Genomic DNA, 21,230 nt, shown 5'->3' with positions numbered 1-21,230 from the left:
ATACCTGTTAATTTCCTCTTCAACTCTGACTTAAGAGAACTAAGAAGCACTCAAATAACTTGGAAGTGTTTAAATAATAGTGTCATTTGAAAGGAAGAATTTAACAGGCAGAAATACTCAAGCTCTGAGAGGCTGAGGAGCAGGTTTACATGATAGCAATCATCTTTTGTGTTGTCTACTTAAAATCAATACCTACCCAAAGGCATTGCTTCTCTGACATTACAGGTGTTTCTAGAGAGGGAAGTGGTTTCCTACACTCTTTATAAAGTCAATGCAGCAAAGTAGATGCATAACAAAGCCACTCCCATTCCTTCCTTGTTATTTTGAAGGCCTTTTGTTTCCACTGAAGTTACAAGCAATAAATAGGAAATGTTAGCTGGTTTTCTGCATGCTGGATTTAGTTTGCTAGTCATTTGAAGCGTACATTTAATGATGGTAGCACTTCTGCCATCCTCTTTTCTCCAATAAATGTCTTGCCAAGATGGAGAAATTAGGTTGTCTAAAGTATTACTCAGGCTTAGAAGACTGAGCTGAAGGTTTTCCTGCACAGGTACATTAATCACCAAACAGGTAGGCAAAAGATGGAATTTGCCACATCGTAATGCTCTTTTATAAGTCAATGTAAAATTCTTTAATACAGGTAACTGATACATTTCCTATACTGCAGAACAATAAGAAACTCATTAAGTGTAAAATTAAATGTGTATATCCAAGTTGTTTCAAATTTAAAGCTACCATCTTTGTCCTGGAACAGTATCTTATGATACAATTAGTGCCACAATATGAAAGCCTATGAGGTTAAAGGCTGAATTTGCCTTTATTTGGAAATTGTTTGGAAAAGTACTACAGTCGTATACTAATCTCATGTGTAACTTTTAAAAAATTAGTTAGCTCACTGCTGTAATGTTAAGAGCAAAAAACTGTTGCTTCACCTTCTACTAATGAAGGGTCAACAGAGTTAAAGTATTTTATACTTGTCTTTTATTACTTTTCTTACATGTACCAGAGGAATCCTTTGCCATCTTCTGCTCCATTTTATCAGGGCATTGCAGACAAAATAATGGTACTGAGAAAACAATCTGAGTTCAAGGAAATAATAAAGTGCCTCTAAATGCACTTTTTTCTTTCTCCTTTAATGTCAGATATCTACACTATAGGCAGCTGCAACTACCTAATTGTTAGATTCCCTACTTAGTCTATTGCAGTACCAGGATGTAAGTTATTCATGTCAAGCTGACATCTAAAATAGGTCAAATGAATCAGCCCTTTGAAGTGTCTATTTCTTTGCATTCTCTTTAAAGGAAGATTAGGATGACTGGCTCAGATGTAGCTATCAAGCAACTGAACCCCACATTGAGAATAAAATTTAGCACACACAAATATTGCTTTTGTGGTGACATGTTAGAAGGAAAGAATTAATCTGTATTCCAAGAAAAAAAAAATCCCAAATAATAGGGGTAACAATTTGAAATGTTGTTCTATTACATTCAAAAATCATTTGCATACAAATCATTTTAAAAAGGGCTTTCTCAGCATTAGCATTATACTGTTACCTTAAAGTATAATCACACATGAATCTCCTCAACTAAGTCACCATTACTTAGTCACACTACCATTCATTTTAGGTTTGCTTACATTTGATTAATATTTGGTGGGCCATGGGCATTTATGATATGACTTCATCTGAATCAGTAAGTGTAAATTTTCTAACACTATGTTTTTACTTGGAATGAGCTTAATCACAGTCAATTTTAACCTACAATACACGTTTGTATTGGTAACTAGAAACATGTAATATTTAGTAGTAATTGACTTGGATAAAATTTGATACCACTGTAGTTGTTCTTGTCAATAATTTGCAATTATGTTGATAAAGATCCCATTTCATCTCCTTAGAGTGTGAAACATGTAAAATGGGTTACAATGAATTAAACAAAAGAGTTTATATTAAATTACATTGATAGCATGGATACAATTCTCCTCAGATATTTAGGTACTATCTCCTTAAACATCAGTCCTTCAAATGAGATTTCTTCAATCATTCTTAAAGTGATAACACTGCAATAATCTGGGATCATTTTCCTATTCTTTCTCACCCATCACTGAAAAGCCTTCACTATTTTTTCTTCTTTATCTTTTCTAAGAATATCTGAGTTTTTTATTATTTTTTGTGTAAACAATTTATGCATGAAATCTATGTTAAAAATCACATTCCATGGCGTATACAAACATCTATGCACATATTTAAATCTGTTGAGAATACCCATGGAGTTCAAGGGGACCGTTTCTAGGAGCGAACTTAAGCAATCACATAATGTTTATTTGTGGGATCAGCTAGGCTCACTAGGAGATTGATTCAGAAGCTCAGATATTTTATTTTAAAGCAAGGAAATTATGGAAAAACCTCTTTCCTTTTCCCACCTTTAACTTAATCAGAATATTTTTTCTTAGCATTTATCACTGTAAGATATTTTCTGTAGTGCAAATTAATCTCAGAATTTTTCTCTAAAGCCTTTTAGATTTGTCAACCTCTTTTTACAAGTATGGCATCAGAACAACATATTATACTTAGGTGACAAAGAAATTTTCAAAGGACCTGATTTTCAGACAGCAAAAACTCAGCCCTTTTTGGTAAAAACAACTATAATTCTCACTGGAGTGTGGGAAAACAAACTACCTTTATAACATATAACATTAACCATCTAGAACCCAACAGGTATGATTAAGATATTCCTCCTGAAGTATTGCAGCCTCACATATGAAGAATTTCACCTATTATTTTTAGTTAGTAAGGTTCTTCAGCTGTGTCAGGTCCCTTGTAAATGAATACCTTATATTCAGAAACAATCCTTTTAGCACCTCTGAGATTACTGATCTGCTTTTTCCAAGCCATTCAGTAATCATCTGGCAATATTGTTGCAGAAACTTTTTCTGCAAGTACTTCATCTATGGATTTTTTTCTCATTTTCCCTTTGATATTCATTAATATCTGAATCATTCTTTATATTATTTCATAATATTAAAATCTGAGCAGCCATCTTCATAGTCGTCTTTTCACACTCTCTAATTATTTGGTCAACTTCACTATAAAATCCAGACATTATTTTCTACACATTGACACTTTTCTTTTTCTGAAGTGAATTTGCAGTTCTTTCATACAGCGCATTCGTTACAGAAGCTTGGAATCTTTCCTTGCTGGTAAAAAGATATGTATTTAGTCTGCTCTGCAAAATGCACACCATACTTTTGAAATGGCTAGAATTCTTTTTAACGTTTTCCCCCCATGTCCTCTTTTATGTCTGACTCTCTCGAATAACTGTTGTAACTGCTTTTTGGTAGCTTACTACAAGGGCAGTTCCTAACAGGTCTGATTCCTCTAGCAGAATTTTTCTTATTACACTGAAAATCCATGTATTCAGTGCTCGAAACTTCTCTAGACTGATTTTTGTTGGTTTTTTTTTTAATCTCTCAGGGGCTAATTTTGCCCACACTACTCAGTACCTGTATCACAGAGCCCAGTATTTTCTTGTGGCAAATCTTTGTCTAAACGTAAGCCTGTGATTATGGTCAATTACAGCTTTAAGGTTTACAAGAGCTGTGTAATTCATTAGTACTAATGTAGGAGGAAGTATAGTTCTTTGGTAGGACACCCAGACCTGTCCTCTGAGCAAGTTCAGTTGACTTAAATGGAAATCTGCCTTTCAGGATTTTTTTGTAAAGGATTGCATACTGCTTTATTTAGGGATGGCTGCAGCCTTAAATAGCGTGGACCAATACTTGATTCTCTCTTGTATGTTATGTGGTCAGCTTATGAAAAAAGAAGCTGTCCTGATATTCTTCTCCACTGCATTAGTAATACTACCTAATTACCCATAAATTCCAAACCAACAGCTTTCACAGGTTTGATTTTCCTTAGTTTCACTATCAGGAGTGTGTGCCACTGTTATCACTGGGACACACTTGGCAGTAATTTGCTTTGCCCTAGGAAGGTCAGTTAAAAAGAGAAGCGATTATTAGATTGCTTAAAGAAATCAATCCACATTGTGGAGCATCTAAATTACTTAGTTCAGGAAACATATTTTACTTTTATTTCTATTGATTAATGGGCAATAATATATAATTTTGACAAATGATGAAGGAGTTTAAATGATCAAGCGAAATACTGAGGGATTGTTGCCTAATATACATTCCTAAAACAGAGACTGCGATTATTTCTTTGTGCAACCTTGTTGCTACATGGCAGCGTGCATAGTACTACTGGTGCCTTAATTCACTTTCTTATATAGATATCTGAGGTAGGATACCATTTTGATAAGAAGCATAACAGTCTTGAGAAAAAAGAGAAGGTAGGGTAGGGTAGGGTAGTGGAAGAGAGGAGAGGAGAGGAGAGGAGAGGAGAGGAGAGGAGAGGAGAGGAGAGGAGAGGAGAGGAGAGGAGAGGAGAGGAGAGGAGAGGAGAGGAGAGGAGAGGAGAGGAGAGGAGAGGAGAGGAGAGGAGAGGAGAGGAGAGGAGAGGAGAGGAGAGGAGAGGAGAGGAGAGGAGAGGAGAGGAGAGGAGAGGAGAGGAGAGGAGAGGAGAGGAGAGGCTGCATGCTAAGCAAGCTCTCTGACACTAGCATGAGGATGGGTTAGAAAATAAGTGGCATAGAAGAATAACATTAGAATACAAAGAGAGAGGGGGGAGAAGTAAATGCCCTTCAGAGAGCACATGAAACAGCTTTAGCCAAATCTCATGAAATATTGAAACCTTCTATGAAGGTTTAACTTTACTGATATGATAAATAAATAAATAGTGTGCCATTTATCGGCCACACATTAGATCATTAAATTAATGGTCAAACCACCTTCACAGGGCTTTTAATTGATGTGTTCTAGTTTATAGATTGAAAAGGTTAAAGTATGTAGACAGTAATTTATAGTAGTTCAGCTGACTAGTGGCAATTTATTTATCTTCAATGACTCTTGTTCAATTACATGCTCATATCCTAAACTGTGATTTGCAGTGACTCATATCACCTTGATATTAAGCAAAATAACATGCTTCAATACAAACTGCCTTATTAAAAACATTACCCAGCATCATATGTAACAACCAGCTGCTACCTAGGAAATACTCTGTGTTTGTAAGGCCTTCATTTCCAGTTAAGCTATTTAGCTAAGACCAAGATCTTCCAGATTTACTCCTTGCATATGTCCAAGCACTTAGGTATCTTGTCACAATTGACTTGTAGGTCCTACTGGGCACCACAACTCTTAGTGAAGAGCAAATAAATAATTTCTGGGAGATTATGACCTTCTTTTTTTCTTTATGATAGACCAGAAGTGAAGTATGGTGGCATTTATACACGTTAGTTTAGTGAAAAGTCAGCACTGTGGAATGACTTGTCTAGAGTAGAGTCAGAATTGGGTATGTCATACCTCACAGAGATGGTGCCTGCAAGCCTCCAGCTGTTACTGGAATCTGGACACTTATGTTATTCTCCAAGTCTTATATCTGAACAGCATTTCTCAGATATTATATTTGTCCTAGTTCGTGCACATATAACTTACCATTCTGAAACAAAAAATCTATTTATAGAAAAAATAATTTAGTCAGAAGAAAAAAAAGAATAACAACCAAAATATTATCAAACACATCTTCATTATTAACCTCAGAACAGGTACCCTGTTAGGGCAGCCTTTTCTCTTATTTTCTGCGGAGTCTCTGTCTGTACCACCTTTGCTGGATTTATGCCGCTGAAGAAAAATATCCATGAAGTTAAAAAAATCTTTGCCTGAGTTTGTAAATCTAGGTCCCCTTTGTAGTCAGTAAAGAGAAATAATCAATTATTCTGTAGGATTAATCTCTTCTCTAAATTAGAGATCTAAACTAGGTCAGATGAAACAAGTCATGGAAACATGGTGGTATTCTGTCAGTGTAGTATAAAAGAAGCAAGATAGCCTTGAATGCAGAAGCTGTGTAAGTTGTAAAGATTTTGATTTAGGTGAGCTCAGCACCACCTCTTCTGAACCTGGGAAAATTTCCTTCCTTTTCAACCCTTCCCTGATGAGAATAATTTAATTTCTTAACTGTTTTATACTCTTCCTTCTGATAAATTCCAGCTTTGGCAAAGACAGATCTGGAACTTAAGAGATGTAGAAGAAAGGGTCCTTGAGGCTAAAGGTTTGCAACATTGTCCTGTACATATGGAACTGAAGCCATTATGTTATCTGGAGGACCAGACCCCATGAACTAAAAGTATTAGATATATATAAGCAATGTTTTACTCTCTGATATGAATTAAATTAATGAAATACTTAATATCTTATCCTTAAAAGCTTGTTCACACAGAGTGGCCAGAAAAGGGTTTTTTCTCTATCTTACTAACACTGTTACAGATCAGTCTTCTGTGAACCACAACACCTATATAGTGATTTTCCAACAAGCTACAGGGAGGAGATTAGTCACTGTCAATTCAATATGAAATCAGATGGTAAGAAACTGTACTGTGATAGTTATTCCATGTTAAATCACACAAAATCCTAACTGGCGTTGCTACCTTTAGTCATTAATTAAAGGAAGGAAAAGTCATAGTTAGTTGAAGAAAGTTACAACAAACAAAACTGTGTTCACAATATAGCATTGAACATTTGGAATTAATTTAGTTGAAAAAAGTGACTAACAGAGCAAATAAGAAAATAGGAAGAAACACTCATAAGTACAAAGGAAAAAAGTAAGAAAGTAGAATTATCAATACCGTGTATACAGAATTTATATGGGTTAGTATACCACTCAATGCCAGGAAAATGTGTTAAAAAAGATGCAAATAGAAATGTACGTTTCTCAAGATGCAGATAACATTACATAAAACAATGTGTTTACAAAAAAATACATTGCATATATTACTCAAGTGAAAATCTATTTGCTCAGAAGTTCTGGAAATAACACCATTTATTGACCCACTTTATTTTGTTGACTAAGTGTTGGCAACTCTATTTGAAAATCTTTCCTTTCATTTGTTGCTTAAGGTTGGTTATTTGTTTGGTTTCAGCTGTTGCTCCTAAATGACAGATCATGAATTGAACGAAAGGATGAAAAAAATCTTAATTATATTTCCACTTCGTTCTGTGTTTTGCCCTCATATTGTAATATGCAGATATGAAAGACAGCTGAGAAGCATGCTGAAAGAATTATTGTAAGAATAGATGAAACCTGACAGGCACAGAATGATTGTAGTTAATTAATCATAACCATCAACAACCGTAACGGCAAATGTCCCAGATATCGTGCAATTAACATGGCAAGTTGAATCATATACCAGCTCTATAATTTTCAACACAATCTTGTTATTTTATTCTGCATGTAAATATTTCTTTTTCTAATTCACTTTGATCCAGTACTTCAGGATTTATGAGTGCAGAAATCCTTCTGAAGTTCAGGCAGATTTTGGTACCTACAAATTCCCTTTCTTCTTCAAGGCTTTGAGGAGAATTAAGCTTTATTGATGATACTGGTGGTATTCACTGGTGCTGTTGAAACTAGGTATAACAAAATAAAAAAATTCTTCAAAGCTCCTGATATACATAAGACTCCTGGGGCACCCTTTCATGAATGGTTAGATTATATCAAAAAAATGAGTAGCTGGTCAGGAGAAAAATGTACAAGAAGCATATCAATTTATATTTTATATAAAATCTATGTAGGATCACAGGTAGTGAATATTTTAATTGAAAAGCAGTGTACCCTTTTAACAAGTATAGCATAGTAATTAAAAGCAAAAATATTTTTCCTTTTATAAAAAGTTCTATTTTTCTAATTAATAATATTTAATTATAAATAATAGTCTAATTGGTGAAGAAATTAAAAAAAAAGTGTTACACTATATTTCATACAAGAATTAATAAATCATTTTAGGAAATAGTCCTATATATTTCTTATCTTTACTAGAATCCTTAATTATTACTATAATAATTTGTATTATGGTAGCACGTATTAGCCATGATTATGTATTCATGACTTCTCTGTGATAGGAAATGTAGAAAGTACAAAAAGATGTTCTCTACTTACAAAGTAAAACAGTAGACATAGACAGCTAGATGAAGATGGGCAATAAACAGGATAATACTATTGACAGCAATGGACCAGGTAGCTTTGAATATTTACAATATATAAAAATTACATATATAAAATATGCCATTAAGGACGGAAAAAACAATGTTCCTTTAGTTAACTATTCCTCTGCATTGGTAGTGAAAAATTAGTTTAGGGCTAATGAATCAATAGTGAATACATTACAGTTCATGCTGATAGCATGGTAGAAAGAAAATTCTTTTCTTTTTACAAGAATGCACTCAAGGACCATCATTATTCAAACGTTCCTTAATGACTTCTCTTTATTTCTGAGGAAAAAAAATATGCATTGTCATATCCAAAAAAGATTCTGGAATATGTTGATCTAAATATAAGAAAATACAGCATCTTGCACCTTCTGTTCTTCATCTTTTACATTTTCAGACAGGAATCTCCAAGCTTTCTCATGAGCCTCTCATTGTCTTTTATTGGCACCCCCTGAAAACACCTGTATAACCACCCCCCTTCCTTAAAATTCTTCAATGAATCTGCAGGTGTACAGAGATGCAGGGTAGCTGGCGTACAAATTTAAAACATCATTGCTTCTTGGTATTCTCATTCTGTTGTGTCTCGTTACATACTGGCATAGTAACTTCTCTGAGGAAAAGAATTACCTTTTTCAGGTCATGTCAGACTGATGATCCATGAAGGACTCAAAAGCTTTCTGGCAATAAATAATAACAACAGCAATGATAATAAGCATGATGATACATTCTAAAGTACTTGAAACTTGCCCTTATTTTGCCACCTAAAAGTCATATGGTAATGTGATTTTAGAAGTTCAAGATGTATGCTTTTCCCATTAACCATGGTGAGGTGTGTTGCTGTCATGGCAGAAATCTTTTTGTCTAAGCTTCCTTTCACATCTTTTCTAGTTAACATCTTCAGTATTAAAAGTTACTTTTAGGTCCAGTGATTGTCCGTAATAATATGACTCCACCTATTTAATCTGATATTCCTAGAAAATAGCTGTATGTCAATAATAAAATGATCTATTAATTTCTTTGGAGATCTCGATATTCTATGAACACTGTATTTAATTAATCCAATTTAAAAGTTCCCTATGCAATTATATATGTAATTTCTTTTTAACACCTTCCTTTCATTCTTCTTTAGCCTGTACTTATGGACTGTTAAACACAACATTTATATTTCTCATTGTTTAGAGTGTACAGTCAAGCCATGTTTTCGATTTAGGTTATAATGAAATTTTGAAAAACATATTTTTAATGGAATTCCTTTCCCTGTAAATCTTACCTTTTTAAAAGAGCTACTATTCCAGCTCAAGGTCTATTTCTTAGTCCTGTCTTTCAAATACAAGGAGAGGAAGGCTACCCTCTCTGTAGTGACAATGCAATGAATAAGTTTGTCCTTGACCTGACAGAAGAATTTTACCTTGGGTAGAGCTATTTTTACCTTATTAGAAAGAATATCGCCTGCTTCATATTTTAGATATCTTCAGTATTGCTTTAAACATATTAATACATATCAAATGATGTTCATTTTAAACTCCATAATAAATTTGCACATAAAATAGTTTAAATTCACAGAATTGGGCTGGTTAAGAATTGACTGGTTTAAGTCACGGATAATGAATGACAGAGCCTTCCACAGCTTCCATGCTAGGTTACCAAGCAGTCATTGCCTAAAATAAATACAAGAACTGTTTTTAATTTTTAATTTGACCCTAATTTCATAGCAATCATCAGTGGGCTGTTATCGGGGTCACAGAAACCTGCCACTTCACTCTTGCTGCTGTCAGTTGCAGCCAACTGATGAACACAGAGAATGAACAATCCCTCCTATGCATGCCTAAAAGGCAAACTACAGTGAAAGCAAACTGGAAGGCTGCAAAGTGCTAAAAACTGCTCCAACTTTTGCACAAGTCCTTCTGTCAATGACAGAATATTTCCCCCTTTATTTAGTTGTTTATTTTGTTGCTAGTCCTGCAAAGTTTTCTGTTGCTTTGTCTGTCTTGAGATTTTTCTCATTTATTTTCCATTACTCCTTTCACCTTCTGCAGAAGTGTTTTGTTTTCTGTTGGGTCTTATTTAAACTGATACTCTTGTGGTGTTGAGTGTCACTCTTCCACAATAAACATCAATACAAACCTATGTGTGCTGAAAGAAACACATACTTCAGCTCCTTTCCGAAGAATGGGGATAGCCACTGAAAAGACAGGCATACTACCCGCAGCTGCTTTGGATCAGAGTTCTGAATGCTTTTCCCAAGCTTATAACTTCTGTCAAAGACTGAGTAATGCACTGAGCTAATTACACCTCAGGTATATGTAGGACATCCAGAAAGCATTGCACCAAACCCATTAGATTTAATGTCTTGTGTCTTGGAACTTCTCTACTGTTTCCCTTTTATAGTGGAGACCACTCCTGGGTCACAGGTTATTCTCTAGTGACACTGTATCATATTTGTTGAATTAAATACTTTTTTTAGCGGTAAAACTAATAAAATTGTGCTACTCCCACCGCACATGTTCCATCCTAGATGTTCTTTGCATGTTTTGCATATATATTGCTAATACTATGTTTACATTAGAAGCGGTGACTGGCACTTAACTATATATTTTCAAAGTGGTCAGGGCTGTTCTTCATGTTAAAGAGTATGGAAGTCATGTAGATGGAACCCCAGGAAATGCTTTGAAAATAATATAATAAGTGTAATCATCATTGCCACTAACGCTGACGTAAGGGTAAATAAAACTAATCATTCAGGGCATAAGATGAACACCTATGAAGCACAAAAAGACATTTTCTTATCAATCAACCATACACATCATCATACTATGAAGGACAGACTCATTCTGTGTGGGGCTGTCTGACATGTCTCACATGTTACAGGTTTATAGTGCAGCAAGAATACTGAACTGATGGCCAGCACTGCTGTGTGAGATGTTACCGTCCCTACATATAAAGATGCATTCTGTCCACCCTTTCTTTTATTATCTTTAATTTTAGAGTTCTTACAGTAAAATGGTTGGGCTTTGAATACTTTTTCAATAGCTGTCTTTTCTCAATATGGCAGGATATGAAATGGCTGAGTTTTGCAGTAAGTGAATTAAATTTCCCTTTAATTTGATTCTTCCATTTTTGACTTATTATTTTAATGTGGGGGAACTGCAAGCATGACCATTCACCTTTCCTTCCTTTTAAGCTTTCCTACATTTATTTGTTTTACAGCTAAATCCCTGCTTTTACACCTGTTAATCCTTTTTTTCACTGTATGCTAACAAGAAATCCAATTCAGAACTAACATAACCAAAAAGATCTGAAATTCAAAGCTCTTTGTTACCTTCTTTCTTTAGTTTGAAAATAATTGGTTTGAACAAATAGAAACATTAGGCATACACAGTACTTTTGTTTTTAACTAAAAAAGAAGATTTCTGTTTTTCATTTTGAGAAAAAATGAAAAAAGAATATTTGTCCATCTCAGTGCAAATACAAAACAGGAAACTAGGAAAAAAAATAATCCTGAGATTGCAGCTAATTGGAAAATAGCATTTATTCACCTGATTAAAAAAAATAGCAAAAACTCTAAGACTTTTACTTCTGTCTATAGAGGTTACAATTTAGGTGTCACAAATTTCCCGTATTTTATGTTGACCAGCTTCCAGGTTGTGCACCACAGATAGATAGTAAAAACATCATGTCAAGGATGAAAAGATATAACCCTAGGAGACACAGGACTCCACATTAAAATTAAAATATTTTTCCCTTAGGAGAGGTTTATAAATAATAGGTTTTATCCAAGAAAAAAATATTTTCTAAAATTAAAGATTTCTTTAAAAATTATTCAGTATTTTAAATCAAGTTTGGAATTGAAATCAAAACACTGAAGTTCTTAATTTTTTTTTTTAATAAAAAACATTTCTGAAAATTCTGATTGCTTATTTTCAGGCTTACAAGAAATTGCAGAAAAAGCCTGTGGAAACAAATCTCAGAGACCTTTTTTAGAAGTAGAAAATATTGCTTCCTTGTCCTGCTCTCTGTATAAGTTGCAGAGAGTCTCTCCTCACACTGGTATGAAATTCTACTATTGAACTCACAATATTTTAATTTATTCAGCTATTGGGCTCTGATCCAAATATTTTCTAAAAAAAAAAAAAAATTCTCCTTTTATAGTGCATAGAGAAGTCTTGCAGTATGGGTTTCAGGTAGTCAGGAGTATTACAGCTCTTTTCCTGATATCTGCAACATTGGTTGTTTTTTTCCTCCAAATTCTAGGTAAGGAAGTACTGCGATGAAAATATCTATTCCAGTACATAGAGAAATGGCCTATGTATGTCTCACATAGTGACTGTTCTGGTTTCAGAACATCTCCTCAAAACACGCTGAAGCCATGACACACCAGTTCAAGTTCTGTCCACATTTTAAATTCACTGAGGTTGATTTGTGCATACAGTCTGGAACCTTGAAGGTATTTCAGTAGTAAATTAAACTGCCTGTTTTAGGATGCCGAGACAGAGAAGATTTATCATATCTTCCTGAGAAGGAAGGCTACAAGGACAATTTTAGTGAAATCCAGTGTCTTTCTTGCCTGAAAAATTGACCTTGAAAAAAATACTTCATGACACGCACAGCTTTTACAAGACTCCGCAATAATGTACTAAAAAAGATTATTGTATTCCTAAATTGTACATTAAAATCAGAGCCTAAGCATTGGTTTCTTAATAGATTGCAGAAAATATTAGTTGATATATCAGCTTCCTTTTACAAAAAAAACAGGACTTAACACAAACATACATAAAGTTGTAGACCCAAAATCGCATCCAAGTGAAATCCAGATATTTTTAACTAAGAAAACTTTTCATTGCAAGTTGTTCTCCCATTCAAAACAACTGGTTACTTTCTAGGCATAAAATAATTATTACATTGCTGCAGACTACACTATGAGGTAACACTCATTAGATGACACTTTTAAGTGAAATAACACCAGATTGTATTATAACCCTTGTTGGGCTTATTTTAAAAAGCAATACAATATTTCATTAACTATTGCCTAGCAAAATTTTGTATAATTTGGAAATATTGTCCTGTTATTTGTTAAAATTCTACTGAAGCCCATCCATCTTTTCTCTGTTCAAATATGATATCTATTGTTGAAATGAGAACACTGATCTCTTTTGGCCCAAGACTGTGCAAATTTAGATACAATTAAATTTTAGGCTTCTGCCAATGACATCTTTTAGAAATGTGCAAAAGAATTTGAAAAGATTAAAAGTCTCTTTCTACTTAAAAAGTGCATCTAAACCCATTATGAAATCCATTAAAGATCAACTCATATTACTTTTGAAAATCACTGAACTTCAGTTTTACTAAGCATGCAGCACGATGTGGAGCTTCAGCATCTGACAGAGAACTCTCAGCTGAGTGCAGCTTCCTTAAGCTTTCTTAAATTATTACTTTATTTAGTAATAATTCTACTCAGCCTATTCAAACTGTATGGTGCTGTGTGGCTCATACCAGCACCTTGGTCTCTACACAGAAATGAACAGGTACAGCTACAGGTCATTGAATTTCAATGAGAGTTGCTCCCACTGGTCCTATCTATTCATATTTTAGGTCCTCTTTTAGTACCTGCAGAAGCTTCAGTGTCCTTTTCAAAGATATCTTTGGGTACCTTTACTGGAGCTCTTTTCCCCTTGATCCACATCAGAGAGAATTGTCCCTAGAAAAACCCTGAGTGAATAGAGGCTTTAGGTGGCATCCCTGGCACTGAGGAATGGATGAAGGTACCGGTCTGATGTCAAAGCTGAACTATATCACATCTCTTCTGCTACAGATATGCATGCTAGAGCATAGCTATCCACCTCAAATGTGAAGCCAGGTCCAGTGTTCCCTGTGGTAAATGGAGTAATCAGATCTTCTGGTTGAGAGGCCACACAATGAACTGTTCATATCAGAGCCCTACAGCCTCATTCAAAAGGTTTTGTACAAAAAGTTAAATGTCCCTTATTCACCCGCTGAAGGGAAAATTTTGGAGGGAAAATAGATTTACCCACAACTGGACTGTGTTTACAACACCAGAGAAACCAGAATGACAGTATTTAAAAAGACTAAATGTCCTATAGACTAGATTTGGTTTTAGAACCAATGAGGTTCATTTTCCCTTCTTCTCCTCACAATGTGCTGTGCATTGCCCAGGTGATGTTTATAACACCATCAGTCTGGATGTTAACCAAGGTGTTCTCTCCACTTTTATTTCTTTCTTTTTTTCACTGTGCATAAATCACTTCTATTGGTGAAAAAAAGAAATGGTAAAAAGAAATAAAAACAGGATTAAATGTTTTTTGCAAATGGTATATATATTGTCTGCTGTTTTCCTTTGATACTCTATCGAAGTGCACTAATAAGAGTAATAAAGTGCTGATGCAACATGGAATTTTTTGTAATGGAAATAGATTTATTTTTAAATATTATAGATAAAGATATGAAAAAAGGAACTGTCAGCTTTACAAGAGGAAATAAAATGTAAGTCACAGTAGCGACAAAATTTTAAAACTTCGGTATGTAACTAAAATACTTTGTTCTTTTGATAGATCTGGGGAATTTTAGCGGTCGGACAAGAAGTGCTGTCTCTGTACGTGAAGGTCAAGGAGTTGTTCTGATGTGCTCCCCTCCATTTCATTCACCAGGTACAGTAGGCTGCAGCTTGTTTGCACACTGGTCCTTTACAGTATGCTGATTGGATGCTCAGTATTTTAGATACAACGTGTATTTGATTGCAGAACTTCAAAAATGATATAACTGCCATTCTGCTGACAGTTTTTTGAGTACCAAAAGAGTAATTAAAACTTGTATACTGCAAATGCCACTGAATAGGAGCAGAGCTTCTGTCACAAGATTGTCTTATTCCCAGTTTAAAACTTGAGTGCACAACAATAGTCTCTGTGCCAACAATGGTGAATATGCTGCCTTGAGGTCACAGACAATTCCTTTTAGAGTTTAGAAGCCTTCAGAAATTGTTCCAAATGTCAGTGTCAAGATACAGTTGTTGAATACAAATTGTCTTTTGTTTTCAGTAATACGGCCATGGTTTTGGTTGCTTCCTTTTGCTGTATAACTTAGTTTCCAGTACAACAGCATCATTGTGAGAAGTCAGAAAATCTCATGAAAAGCCAAATGGAAGTGTAGATATTCCAGAGAGGTTACATTTTTGCTTTTCAAATTGGCACTCCTGCAATGTCTGCAGATAGATAGCAAAGAACATCTTTATATTTGTGTACCATATAACACATGGAGACATGATGCTAGAGAGAATACCTTGGTTTTCAATAGATGCAGTATAGCCTATAGCCTATCCTTCTCCTCTTCGGGAAATGAGGTGTGAACTGAGGGGATATTTTTTCATCCAAGTCTGAGCCCTGGAAAAAGTTACACCGCAGAGGGAAGAGACGCAGAAAAGGAAACATCTTCTGAGTTTCTGTTAGAGAAATATGTTCAGTTTCTATTTATTCTGGAATGATTGTTCTTACTGTATTACAATTATCAATGTAATTAACGTTTTTTATCCTCTGACCATCTGTATGCTTTCCTCTCTTCTGGGTATATTCTCTTGTTACAGTTGCCTTTATAATCTATTTCTGAGGTTGACATGACTGTCTCTATGTGATGGAATTGAGTACATGATGTTAAGGCTTGATTACGATAAGTAAACTGGGATGGAAAAGTCATAGACAGAAAAAGTAAGAGGTGGTTTCAACATCACAGATGAATTTTATTTCCCCAAACAAACTGAGCGTGTAAGAATAGATGGGCATCATAACTGAAGTAGTCATGCGTCTTGTAACATCTGCCATTCCACAAAATGCACCTTATATGTCATCAAACTTTTTTCCCTAAAATTATGCTTTCAAACTTATATTTAGACAGATTCCAGTGCAATGTTCTACTGTCATACACACATTCCCTTTGATGGTGGAAAACTGGTATCTTTCATTTTTATCAGTGGGCCAGCAAAACCCCTGCTGTGGAAACTACTGTGCTCACAGGCAGTGTTCAGTTGGTTTCGTTTATATTATTTGAGCACTGGTATGCTATGCCAGCAGGAAAACTACTTCTAGAAAAACATTTTGAGCCCCTGTTGGCATAATTTTGTCACCATAGTTATGCCAAGAAAGACTCTGCGGTGTCGAGGAGTAATCACTGAAAGCTGAAAAATTGCATTGATATACAGATGTAAACACAACCTCATATGAATGGGAAGGGGACTTGACCTCCCTTTCTGTTGGTCACCATGTAATGCAGAATGACATGCAACTTCCCTCCAGCAAAATAGTGAAGGGCTGTAAGTCCTTGTGGTACTGCAAAGGGATTGCAAATATGTTAGCACAGTGGCTGGAGTCTCCTGGAAAGGGGAGAGCTATCTCCACTGGCCTTCCAAAAAATTCCACAACTGGTGATGTTTCAACAATAAATCATTCCACGATGCTCTGGCAATAGGTACAAGAAACTATGAAAGATGACTGCCAGATCAGAGTCAATTTGTGGAAAACTATTTTGAGCAAAAGCAGAACTTCAAGAGGGAAGTGTGTGAATTCAATTCTGAAATTAAGCAGTAAGTAATGAAGTAATGAAATAATGAAACTTCTCTTCCAGCTACAAAATTCTTTTGCAGAGTAGAAGAACTTAAAGGGTTTGTGTGCAGGAACATAAAAAATACATTTTTAATTTTTTTTTGTTTTAGTCTTCCATTTCTGGGTACTTCATTTTAGTTTCTGTGTGTGATTTGCAAAGACGGTATTGTCTGCTAAATAGTCCTAAGAAATTTTGACCGTCAAAATCACCTGGGAGACAAATTTTTAAGTGAATGCTAAGCTATTGTAGTGGATATATCTAAGCTAAAAACTATTTAATGCATGTTTGGCATATGTGAACATCTAACATTAACAAGACCATGAGTTATGGGGGTGTTTTTGATGACAGAGAATTTTTTGTGGATGAAGCTCTGTTATATTGATTTATTCACGTTGGTCAGCACCTTTAGAAATAATTTTCACTTACTTATCCCAGGAGATAAATCCATGATACAATATAAAACCTCATCATTCTCCACAACCTTGTAAGCAATTTGTCCTTCAAGAGAATCCCATTCCTCAATCTCTGAAGTCAATAACTACTTACAAACTTGCCTAAGAATTTCAGGACTGAACCTTTTTAGAAAATTACTATCATGGGAAAAGAAAGATGACTTAGTGAAAGAACAGTATGTTAAAAGAGATATAGGCTTATCAACATGTTTTCAAATAGGAGATAATTTAAATACTTTTGATTGTGTAATGCCTACATTCCATTCTTACAGAACACAATTCTAGAAAAAATTTGAAAGTCTTTACAAAGCACCACTGACTGAAAACAATACTACACTAATTTCTTTTGACTAGGATTTATGCAGAAAACAAGATTCATATGTATACAGACTTGTCTTCTGTTTATTAATGCTGTGATATTTTATCAAGAGGTAATGCAATAAGCAAACAAACAAATACAAACTTGTGATATATATAGATTATTCATGTAAGTTTTCATTAGGTTGTTGTCCAAATATTTTACAGGGGAAACATGAAAAAAAAAGGTACCTGAAATATATTCAGAATATTTGCAGTGTAGTTTCAGATGAGAGAATCATTTCTTGGTTTTAATAAATGAGTTTAAGTTATTGTCATCTTTGCAGAGACAGAGCTGAGCAGCAAAAGGAGGGACCTTTTTTTGGGGAGACACTATCCCTTCTTTCAGAATGGTGAAGGAAAATACATTCAACAAAACTGATTTTGTGCAGACTCCTTATGACAAATAGCTACTGGCAGATTGTCACTTCTTGCTTTTCTTGGACCATCATTCCAGAAAAAATGCTGCCTCTGACTTCATTGGGAGTCCTATAGCAGTTTAATGTGTCTACTCTAGAAGCTTTTCCATGAATACTTTTTTTTGTTGCAAATCCTAAAGTTGTCCTCTGTGAAATATATTAATCGTGGATAACTTGATCACCCATAAACATAACGGTTCATCCTTTTTTTTTCTTCCATAAACATAACATTTGATTTTTTCTCACCCCCCCATTAAATTTTTCTCCAAGGTGAGTTTCCTAGACAGTTAACTCTTAGATACCTTTGCTAAGCAAGAGGTTCATTAATTACCAACTGCTTAAATAACAAGCTTGCTTTGATGTCTAAAAGGCCTGTGTTGCTTTTTTCCATAAACAGAATTACAGCTTTTCATTGTGGTATTCTAAAGGATGTAAATATAGGGTTTTATTCAGCCATTTAATCATCTTAATTACAAGGTTTACCATAGTGAGATTAAAAATGAATGGAAGATTTCATCAAGATTTCCATGTTTCCCTCAGAATTAATACTTTCAGCTGAGCTTTTTAAGGCTTTTATTCAAAGCTTTCAGTATGAGCTTAATAGAGAACTATGATTCTCATTGTTAGAATGAGAACAGTGCTGATGTGCACAAGGGAAGGCAGATGCATGCTCCCTCCCACCTGAGAGAGACACTGCCGTCTGGAGGGAGCAGTGCTACATAGTCTTTCTACAGCATGTAACATCTGTACAGCTGTTAAAATATAACTTTTTTTCATCTCTGATCTTACCCAGTTTGGAAACAGTGTTATAGGGTGCATCTTTTGTGCCTCCCCTTTAGTGTTATAAAACTATAGTTTTCATGAGAAATGCTTCACCAAAGATGTTTAATGCCAGTTCTATGGGAATCACAACCCTTCCCATACGTCTTCTGGATGTCTGCACAGTGTGTTGCTGAACTGGCAAGCTACTGAAACAAAACTCTTTCTTCTAAGGTCCAGGAGGTTTTGTCCTGTTCTATTTCCTACACAGCTGTCCTAGTTCTCATATTAACTGGAGAAAGTCACGTCAATTGGGTTTTTTAAGTTGTACTGTGCTCCTGTTTGTGTGTACTTTGGACATACATAGAAAACTACTTTGCAAGTAAACACAAACCAATCACTTCTCACTGCTCAGGGTCTGCAAAAGGAGTCTGAAATCTGTGTTTGCATTAAAACTGCAGCTTTGGCCTGCAGCTCCACTCAAGTAGGAAACCAAGCCCAAGTGAAGTGCAGTAGCTCTCTAGTCATAGCTCCCCTGGTTAGGCTTATACTGGACAAATTATTCATAGAAATAACAAGGCAGGCTCTAAATGACCTAATTCAGGTACAGAATTGTTAGGAGTAGACTTCTCCAGGCAAATTAGTTATCATAACAAGATTGTTATATTTGGGCTGGACTGCCCTCAGTATATTCATTAGCTTGTTGACAGGCAATTGGCTCTGGTATCTGCACACAGGATGCAAAAAATTCTGGTTTGAAGGCATCCATACACCCTCCAGCTCTCCATTTACAAAGCTGGCTTTTGTGAATGCAATTCACAGATGTCTAACTTAATGTATATGAAGGTCACAAGGTTATCTTAAGGCTGTGGTTTCAGTTCCAGGATCCAGGGACCTAACAGGCGCATTTCAGTGCACAACATTAGAGAACTTACATATTTACGTGGATCTAGTCATTACCAGTTTATTGGAAATCATAGGAAACCTGTGTGTACTTAGATCTCTGAATCTTCATCTCTCTCTAGACGTGAGACATGTAGTGTCATGCTAACCTGACACTACAGGTGAGATTTCTTCCTGACCATGATTTATGATATCGATATGATTTGATGTGTTTTAAACAGTAAAGTAATATCCAAATTTCTTCTATGATATATTTTTTCAAATCTGACTTTTCAACTCAACTTTAGCATAGAAAACTATATAATTTGATTCCAGGAGAGAACAATGTGTAGGTGAAAGTCACGTTCCTTGTCTCACCTTGAGAATAAGGAGGACTGTTTTACTGGTTCCTGTCAAACCACTGTCTCACTCACAGTATTCCCAAAACAACAGCCAGACATGTCATGCCTCCAACCATGACTTTTCCTTAAGCTAACCAGAACTTATTCTTCAGTCAGTACCTTCTATCAGTAGTTTGTAGATTTGAGTATGTATGCATGTATAGTGATGGCAAATAGAACACTTCACATCCATTGGACATAAATATCATCTCTTAACTGCTAAGCTTGCTGCAAAGGTAGAACTGACCAACACCCTGATGCTTCTCCTTCTACTAACAATAGTGAAATATAGAACAACACTGAAGTTTGGGGCTTGGGTTGGTTGGTTTGTTTGTTTTTTCCTGAAGACTTATGTTAATGTTAAAATGGAAGCCAAATATATGTCCCAGGCTTAATGAACAGTTGATCGGTAGTGAAGGGATCTGTATGAAGACATACAGACACCCATCTTAAATCTGTTTTGTTTCTCTCGTAACTGAATGTCATAGTATTTTCTTCACTCATTTAAATTTGTTGTGGGAACATGACGTTGAGTAACAGAAACAAGCCACTAAAGTAATAGTATTAGAAAATGATTGCTAACTGTACAGGACAGAAAAGCTTCTTTAATAAACCCTTAATAAGTCATATATAGAAGTCTAGATAGCACAACTTCTCTATCACTTCTCTATATGTCCATAACATATAAATGAACATAATGTACATATAAAATGTTTTAAAAACACTGTTTTGAGAGCCACATGTATCAACTCAATGAGTTAGCTATCATGAATTGAAGGGTTCCTGCACTTCCTTCTTGGGTTTTACTATATTTTTGTGCTTATTTGACTTTAACTGAATGGTAATGAAGCTTGAACTTTGCTTTTAAATTATAGGAGGGGAAAAAAAGTGTTAGAAGACATGTTCGCAGTCCTTTGTATTTCTGTCTTAGTTCTGGGTTAATTCCATAGGGTCATCTCATCTCTTCACCCATGTTTTTCCTTGGAAAAACAATAAAGATATTTCCCTCATGCATCCCTTATTGTATCACTTTTAGTAGACTCCTTTTGAAATTTTCTTGCCTAGTAATGTTAATTCCCATGTGTGTTATCATTTAAGTGAATGTCCATGGCCCCTAACACAGCTCAGTACAGGAATCTGTATTCTTTATCTGTGCAACTGATTGATGACTATGCCTGTAGTTTTCATTATGGAATGAACAAACACAATTAACTTCTTTTTTTTTTCTTCTATGGTCTTTTCATTACTCAATACATGAC

At 35.0% G+C, this 21,230-nt stretch overlaps 1 protein-coding gene across 2 annotated transcripts in view; it reads left to right on the top strand.

Annotated features, from left to right (window-relative positions):
- Positions 1-21,230, top strand: part of CNTN5 (contactin 5) — a 673,376-nt gene that overhangs the window by 470,350 nt on the left and 181,796 nt on the right. For both annotated transcript variants that reach the window (XM_064441325.1, XM_064441324.1), the window contains one exon: positions 14,664-14,759. In XM_064441325.1, the coding sequence (XP_064297395.1) occupies positions 14,664-14,759 (96 nt within the window). The remainder of the gene's footprint in view (positions 1-14,663; positions 14,760-21,230) is intronic.

The sequence above is a fragment of the Phalacrocorax carbo genome, chromosome 1 (assembly GCF_963921805.1).
Source record: "Phalacrocorax carbo chromosome 1, bPhaCar2.1, whole genome shotgun sequence".
Taxonomy (NCBI): domain Eukaryota; kingdom Metazoa; phylum Chordata; class Aves; order Suliformes; family Phalacrocoracidae; genus Phalacrocorax; species Phalacrocorax carbo.
The sequence above is the reverse complement of the archived record's forward strand: the minus strand, read 5'-3'. Positions and strand labels throughout refer to the sequence as shown.